Source organism: Lytechinus variegatus, chromosome 8 (assembly GCF_018143015.1).
Source record: "Lytechinus variegatus isolate NC3 chromosome 8, Lvar_3.0, whole genome shotgun sequence".
Taxonomy (NCBI): Eukaryota; Metazoa; Echinodermata; class Echinoidea; order Temnopleuroida; family Toxopneustidae; genus Lytechinus; species Lytechinus variegatus.
In genome coordinates this window covers 25,078,417-25,086,818 of record NC_054747.1, presented here as the reverse complement: position 1 = coordinate 25,086,818, position 8,402 = coordinate 25,078,417, and the positions used below count along the sequence as shown (strand labels likewise).

The 8,402-nt window shown below is 47.1% G+C and overlaps 2 protein-coding genes across 2 annotated transcripts; one reads left to right on the top strand and one right to left on the bottom strand.

The window, feature by feature from the left end:
• Positions 1-301: 301 nt before the first annotated feature.
• On the bottom strand, positions 302-2,094 carry LOC121419574. Its single transcript, XM_041614027.1, has 2 exons — positions 1,429-2,094; positions 302-1,384 (listed from the first exon to the last, which is right to left on the bottom strand). The coding sequence occupies exons 1-2, from the start codon at positions 2,092-2,094 to the stop codon at positions 302-304; spliced, it is 1,749 nt and encodes a 582-aa protein (XP_041469961.1).
• A 251-nt stretch (positions 2,095-2,345) lies between these two features.
• Positions 2,346-7,416, top strand: LOC121419573. The gene is made up of 3 exons (XM_041614026.1): positions 2,346-2,778; positions 4,313-5,146; positions 7,412-7,416. The coding sequence occupies exons 1-3, from the start codon at positions 2,346-2,348 to the stop codon at positions 7,414-7,416; spliced, it is 1,272 nt and encodes a 423-aa protein (XP_041469960.1).
• Positions 7,417-8,402: the final 986 nt, after the last annotated feature.

Below are 8,402 nucleotides of genomic sequence, written 5' to 3'. Positions count from 1 at the left end.
GGCTCGAACCTCTGCATCAATTTGTAACTTCCACACAGCTTGGATTACAGGCGCACGCCACAACGCCCAGTTAACGCCCAGTGAGTGTTCGCTCGGGGTGCGGCGGTACTTGTGGCGTGCGAGCGGACGTGGGGGAAAGTTCTAGGCCGGCGGTCACGGCGGGCTGACGTCGTAGGTGGCGCTCTGTGCGTGGGTCGGCGGTTTTGGCAGGAAACGAGTGGGCGTGGTATGCGGACGCGTTGTGTAGACGGCGGCCTGAGTTACGGCGGCGTGTGTGTGTGTCGGCGGTGTGGTAGGTACATCAGTGGTGGCGTTCTGTGCGTAATGGTCGGCGGACTCGTCGGCCAAGCTTCGGCGGGAGTGAGTGGGTGGCCTGGTGTATGGATGAGGTGTTGGGTCGTCGGCGGAGGTTGTAGCGAGGTGTCGGTAGCGGCGGTGTGTGCGTCGGCAAAGTCACTGGTTGAGTTGGTGATGCAAAAGGACTGCTGTGTTGGGTAGGAGAGCTTGGTGGGGTGACGGTGGACGGCGGGTTGCTTATGGATTGGTTAGAAGTTTGGTGGTGGCGTAGGATTGGGTGCCAGATGCTGTTGATGTGGAGGCCAGGGTCTTGAGGCACAGTGTTGTGTTGATGTATCTCAATGGCTTCCCTGACCCTTCTGGTATTCCAGTGCCGGATGTTGGTGATTAGGTGGCTCTTGCCCCAGTCTATGCGGTGATTCTCTTGTTGTGCGTGCTTGACGATGGCGGATCGGTCCCAGTCGCTGCGTCGGTGGTGGGTCTTGTGTTCCTTGAGTCTGGTGTCGAAGTCTCGGCCGGTTTCTCCAATGTAGACTTTGCCGCAGTCGCAGGGGATCTTGTAGACACCTGGTTGCTTGTTGGGTGGGTGCTTGTCCTTGTGAGAGTGAAAGATGGAGTGTAACTTACGAGAGGATTGGTGTCTGACGAGGATGTTGGCAGAGTGAAGGATGCGTTGTAGTCGGTGTGAAGTCTTGCCGATGTAGAGAAGTACTATGGTGGTGATGGGCTTGGTTTCGGATGGGTTTTCGGTGCTGTTGGTGCTGGGTTGGTGGCTGGACGGTTGAGTATTGATCCTTCTTCTGGGGTAATGGTTGATGGTGGTTAGTGCATTGGTCACGTGCTTGAGTTCTTGTTGTAAGTGTGCCTTGTCGCTGAGTTGGTGGGCTCTTCTGACGAGAGTGTCGGCGACGGATTGGTGGACGGATGGGTGGTGGTGTGAGCGGAAATTGAGGTAGCGGTCTGTGTGGGTAGGTTTTCGGTACACCTGGTGAGATGGGAATCCAGACGGTGTCTTAGTGATGAGAACGTCTAGAATTGGAATTGAGTTGTCGCGTTGGGTCTCCATGGTGAACTTGATGCTGGGGTGCTGGCGGATGAGGTGGTTGAGAAACTGGTGAAGGTCGGGTGTGCTGTGCGCCAGATGACAAAGGTGTCGTCGACGTAGCGGAGCCAGAGTGAAGGAGGTTTGTCCGCAGTCTTGAGTGCTTGGTGCTCGAAATGTTCCATGAAGATGTTAGCGATGATTGGTGAGAGAGGTGAACCCATGGCTGCTCCTTGTAGTTGTTTGTAGTAGTTGTTGCGCCATTTGAAGGAGTTGAGACAGGCGAGGAGGAGGTCGTGGATCTGGTTTGGTGTGAGATTGGTTCTGGATGCTATGTCTGAGTCGGTGATCAGGCGTTGCTTGATGATGTCACATGCTTGGTCTACAGGTACGCTGGTGAAGAGGGAGACGACATCAAAGCTGACGAGTGTGTCGGAGGGCCGGAGCTTGGTCTTGGAGATGACGTCTATGAAGTGCTTGGAGTTGGTGGCATGGTGCTGGGTCTGGCCTACGAGTGGTTGGAGGATGTTGGCCAGATGGCGTGCTGTGTTGTAGCAGGGTGACCCGCGGGTGGAGATGATAGGGCGGAGAGGAGTGTTAGGCTTGTGTATCTTGGGTTGTCCGAATAGGATAGGTGACTTGGCTGAAGAAGATCTGAGTTGGAAGTAGAGTGCCTTGGGTAGTGCATCGGATCGGTGTAGGGTCAGCATTTGTTGGTTGATTTTCCTTTTGTTGGACTGAGTTGGAGAGGGCATTGGTCACTTTGAAGATCCCTTTCTCCGACATAGTACAGCAGGTCGAACCCAAGCTCCGCTTTCTCTCCAAAGCAGCCGCCAACGAAATTAGACTCAAAGTGACCAATGCCCTCTCCGACGCCAAGCCACCTAAACAGAACCTATCCAAAGAAGAACGCTCTGCCATCCAGGACTTCCGACGTAACCAAGCCATTCACATCCTTCAGGCTGACAAGCGCAACGCCACCGTTATCAGGATCAAGACGTATACGATGACAAGATCGAAGAGAATCTCCAAGACAAGGACACCTACTCCAAACTCAACAGAGACCCAACTCAGGCCAACAAAAGGAAAAATCCACCAACCACTGCTGACCCTACACCGATCCGATGCACTACCCAAGGCACTCTACTTCCAACTCAGATCTTCTTCAGCCAAGTCACGTATCCTATTCGGACAACCCAAGATGCACAAGCCTAACACTCCTCTCCGCCCTATGATCTCCATCCGCGGGTCACCCTGCTACAACACAGCACGCCATCTGGCCAACATCCTCCAACCACTCGTAAGCCAGACCCAGCACCATGTCACCAACTCCAAGCACTTCATAGACGTCATCTCCAAGACCCAGCTCTGGCCCTCCGACACACTCGTCAGCTTTGATGTCGTCTCCCTCTTCACCAGCGTACCTGTAGACCAAGCATGTGACATCATCAAGCAACGCCTGATCACCGACTCAGACATAGCATCCAGAACCAATCTCACACCAGACCATATCCACGACCTCCTCCTCACCTGTCTCAACTCCTTCAAATGGCGCAACAACTACTACAAACAACTACAAGGAGCAGCCATGGGTTCACCTCTCTCACCAATCATCGCTAACATCTTCATGGAACATTTCGAGCACCAAGCACTCAAGACTGCGGACAAACCTCCTTCACTCTGGCTCCGCTACGTCGACGACACCTTTGTCATCTGGCCGCACAGCACACCCGACCTTCACCAGTTTGTCAAACACCACAACCACCAGCACCCCAGCATCAAGTTCACCATGGAGACCCAACGCGACAAATCAATTCCATTCCTAGACGTTCTCATCACTAAGACACCGTCTGGATTCCCATCTCATCAGGTTGACCGAAAACCTACCCACACAGACCGCTACCTCAATTTCCGCTCACACCACCACCCACCCGTCCACCAATCTGTCGCCGACACTCTCGTCAGAAGAGCCCACCAACTCAGCGACAAGGCACACTTACAACAAGAACTCAAGCACGTGACCAATGTACTCATCACCATCAACCATTACCCCCAGAAGAAGGATCAACACTCAACCGTCCAGCCACCAACCCAGCACCAACAGCACCGAAAACCCATCCGAAACCAAGCCCATCGCCACCATAGTACTTCCCTACATCGGCAAGACTTCACACCGACTACAACGCATCCTTCACTCTGCCAACATCCTCGTCAGACACCAATCCTCTCGTAAGCTACACTCCATCCTTCACTCTCACAACGACAAGCACCCACCCAACAAGCAACCAGGCGTCTACAAGATCCCCTCGACTGCGGCAAAGTCTACATTGGAGAAACCGGCCTAGACTTCGACACCAGACTCAAGGAACACAAGACCCACCACCGACGCAGCGACTGGGACCGATCCGCCATCGTCAAGCACGCACAACAAGAGAATCACCGCATAGACTGGGACAAGAGCCACCTAATCACCAACATCCGGCACTGGAATACCAGAAGGGTCGGGGAAGCCATTGAGATACATCAACACAACACTGTGCCTCAAGACCCTGGCCCCCACATCAACAGCATCTGGCACCCAATCCTACGCCACCACCAAACTTCTAACCAATCCATAAGCAACCCGCCGTCCACCGTCAGTCACCCCACCAAGCTCTCCTACCCAACACAGCAGTCCTATTGCATCACCAACTCAACCAGTGACTTCGCCGACGCACACACCGCCGCCACCGACACCTCGCTACAACCTCTGCCGACGACCCAACACCTCATTCATACACCAGGTCACCCACTCACTCCCGCCGAAGCTTACCCGACGAATCCGACGACCAACACCCAGAACGCCACCACTGATGTACCTACCACACCGCCGACACATACACACGCCGCCGTAACTCACGCCGCCGTCTACTCACCTCGCCGGATACCACGACGTCGTCTCCGTCTTCACCAGCGTACCTGTAGACCAAGCATGTGACATCATCAAGCAACGCCTGATCACCGACTCAGACATAGCATCCAGAACCAATCTCACACCAGACCAGATCCACGACCTCCTCCTCACCTGTCTCAACTCCTTCAAATGGCGCAACAACTACTACAAACAACTACAAGGAGCAGCCATGAGTTCACCCCTCTCACCAATCATCGCTAACATCTTCATGGAACATTTCGAGCACCAAGCACTCAAGACTGCGGACAAACTTCCTTCACTCTGGCTCCGCTACGTCGACGACACCTTTGTCATCTGGCCGCACAGCACACCCGACCTTCACCAGTTTCTCAACCACCAGCAACCCAGCATCAAGTTCACCATGGAGACCCAACGCGACAAATCAATTCCATTCCTAGACGTTCTCATCACTAAGACACCGTCTGGATTCCCATCTCACCAGGTGTACCAAAAACCTACCCACACAGACCGCTACCTCAATTTCCGCTCACACCACCACCCATCCGTCCACCAATCAGTCGCCGACACTCTCGTCAGAAGAGCCCACCAACTCAGCGACAAGGCACACTTACAACACGAACTCAAACACGTGACCAATGCACTCACCACCATCAACCATTACCCCAGAAGAAGGATCAACACTCAACCGTCCAGCCACCAACCCAGCACCAACATCACCAAAAACCCATCCAAGTCCATCGCCACCATAGTACTTCCCTACATCGGCAAGACTTCACACCGACTGCAACGCATCCTTCACTCTGCCAATATCCTCGTCAGACACCAATCCTCTCGTAAGCTACACTCCATCCTTGACTCTCACAAGGACAAGCACCCACCCAACAAGCAACCAGGCGTGTACAAGATCCCCTGCGACTATTTTCAAGAAAGAATACTCTACTCTCAAATCTCCGCTTTCTCGCCTATCCATTTCTTCTCTTCTTCTATCCACTGTTTCTATAACACACGTGGTGTACCGTAAACCACATCAGCAGACGATTATGTGTCATACTTGTTATAGACGATTATGTGTCATACTGGTTAAGTATGGTTATAGACGATTATTTGTCATACTGGTTAAGTATGGTTATAGACGATTATTTGTCATACTGGTTAAGTATGGTTATAGACGATTATGTGTCATACTGGTTAAGTATTTTTATAGACGATTATGTTTCATAATATGGAGGATTATGTGTCATACTGGTTAAGTGTGGTTAGACGATTAGGGTCAGGGGTGGGTGCTCTTCAAAGCCTATAGTGAGTATCAAAAGAGGAAAATTAATTTGAAAAAAAAAATTGTCCAAGGCATCCGCACAAATTAAAGGCGACCGCACAATTACGACTGGTCTGCGACCCGATTTCGGAACAAATCGCTTTTTGCTCAATTTCTGAAGATGTGAATGGAACATATCATTTTATTTGAGGTTAAAATTAATTGAAATAATAATATCATAACCATTTTGAAAGATTGCAAGCCCTTATTTTGGAGTAAAGTCCAAATTAGTGTCAAATCGACTGCTATGACGTCATTACGACTAGCTATTTAATTCACTTTTATTTTAAGAAGGATGATAGCATAGTCACAAATTTGATCATAGGTATTCGTACGATGATTTAGAACATTACACAATAAGATATTCCAAGTCTTAATATTACCATCAAAGTCTACTACATTTTATTCTGAAATCGGGTCGGAGACCAATCGTAAGGTGTGCGGTCGCCTTAACTCATATCATATATACTCTTACCCATCAATGCTTGGTATTAACCGATCAAAATAGTCTTTCAGCTTTGGTATTTCAGTGTGTCACATATGTTTACAGTGTTTTCTCACTGTTTACAGAGCATTTACGGTGTATTCGAAATGCGTTTACAGCGTGTTCATTGTGTGTTTGATGTGCGTTCATTGTATTTACAGTATTTTCATTGTGTTACCAGTGTGTTCATTGTGTACACAGCAAGTTTTAGTGTGTTCATTGTGTTCACAGTGTGTTCATTGTCTTAACAGTGTGTTCATTGTGTTCACAGTGTGTTTATAGTGTGTTTGCAGTGGTGTTCATTGTGGACACAGCGTGTTTGCAGTGTGTTTGCTGTGTTGATTGTCTTCACATTGTGTTCATTGTGTTCACTGTGTATTAACATGGTGTTCATTGTGTACACATTGTGTTTATTGTGTTCACAATGTATTCATCGTGTTCATTATGTCCACAGTATGTTTGCAGTGTGTTGATTGGGTTCACAGTTTATTAATCGCGTTCACACCGTATTTACAGTGCGCTCATTGTGTTTACAGTGTGTTCATTATGTTCATAGTGTGTTTATTGTGTTTGCAGTGTGTTGTGTTCACAGCGTATTTTCAGTGTGTTCATTGTGTTTAGTGAGTTTGCAGAGTGTTGATTGTGTTCATTGTGTTCAGAGTGTTTGCAGTGTGTTGATTGCGTTCTCAGTGTGTTCATTGCGTTCTCAGTGTGTTCATTGTGTTCTCAGTGTGTTCTGTTCACAGTGTGTTTACAGTGTGTTCATTGTGTTCAAAGTGTGTTTGCAGTGTGTTCATTATGTTCACAGTGTGTTCATTGTGTTCAAAGTGTGTTCATTGTGTTCAAAGTGTGTTCATTGTGTTCAAAGTGTGTTCTGTTCACAGTGTGTTTACAGTGTGTTCATTGTGTTCAAATTGTGTTTGCAGTGTGTTCATTATGTTCACAGTGTGTTCATTATGTTCACAGTGTGTTCATTATGTTCACAGTGTGTTCATTGTGTTCACAGTGTGTTCATTGTGTTCACAGTGTGTTCATTGTGTTCACAGTGTGTTCATTGTGTTCAAAGTGTGTTCATTGTGTTCACAGTGTGTTCATTGTGTTCTCAGTGTGTTCTGTTCACAGTGTGTTTACAGTGTGTTCATTGTGTTCAAAGTGTGTTTGCAGTGTGTTCATTATGTTCACAGTGTGTTCATTGTGTTCAAAGTGTGTTCATTGTGTGTTTACAGTGTGTCCATTGTGTTCAAAGTGTGTTCATTGTGTGTTTACAGTGTGTCCATTGTGTTCAAAGTGTGTTCATTGTGTTCAAAGTGTGTTTGCAGTGCGTTCATTGTGTTCACTGTGTTTTCATTATATTTGCAGTTTGATCGCAGAATGGAAATTTGATCTGAAATATTTATTCCACACTGTGGACAAAATGTGTTACACTGCGTTCTTTCCAGCGGGGACATCATTTAGTGGTTGCCTGACTTGGTAAAAATTAATATTCCTGATCTCACAAGGAAGTCCTACCTGCACCTTCTCGTGGTGAAGAGTGTTAAGATATCATGATCCGTCATGTGACATCAGACATTAAATTTGTTAGAATAAATCAAGTGGACCATCTTAGCGTCTCAAACTGATGTTTCGCTGCTTCAAATATATTTCTTGTGATTTCCAAATCGAAATAGTAATTATGAAGCAAAATTTGTAAGGCTATTTCATTTCAAGTCTATCTCATAACGAAACGCACTTGTCCCAACTAAATATGAGTTACACTGATGGCTACATGAGTTCATGACATCAACCAACGTAGGAGGGCGCTTTATTATCAGAGTACTTGATAAGAGAGACACAGAGAGAGATAGTTAGCAAAGAAATAGAATACATAGGAATATTATTGATCAGATCACAATAGTGGGGGGGAGGGGGTCTGTGATAAGCAGAACTGCCAACCTCAATGAGAAAGATCCCATTTTTTAATCCTCTTTATCGTATTTTCAAACTGAAAATATTATTCGTATGACACACTGCATATTCTTACTGAAATTAATATCATAGGGCTCACTTAGTTATATATTCTCTCGTGTAAATTGTATTTCTTCAAATAGAATTTATTTACAGTACAGAATACATCAGGGTGTATGATACTGAGGGCGAATGTCTGTGTTGATATGAAATAAAGTAAAACATGTGTATCAAAGGATCATTCGTACAAGTTTAAAAATACTATTTCAATTGGACATTTCCCTCAATGAATTATACTACTTAGGAGCTCTGGAAGGGTCATCTGTAAATATAAATTGGGAGTGTAAGCTCATTTAAAGAAATATAAGTTTCCAGGGTCAAAAAGGGCATAAAGTTATTATACATA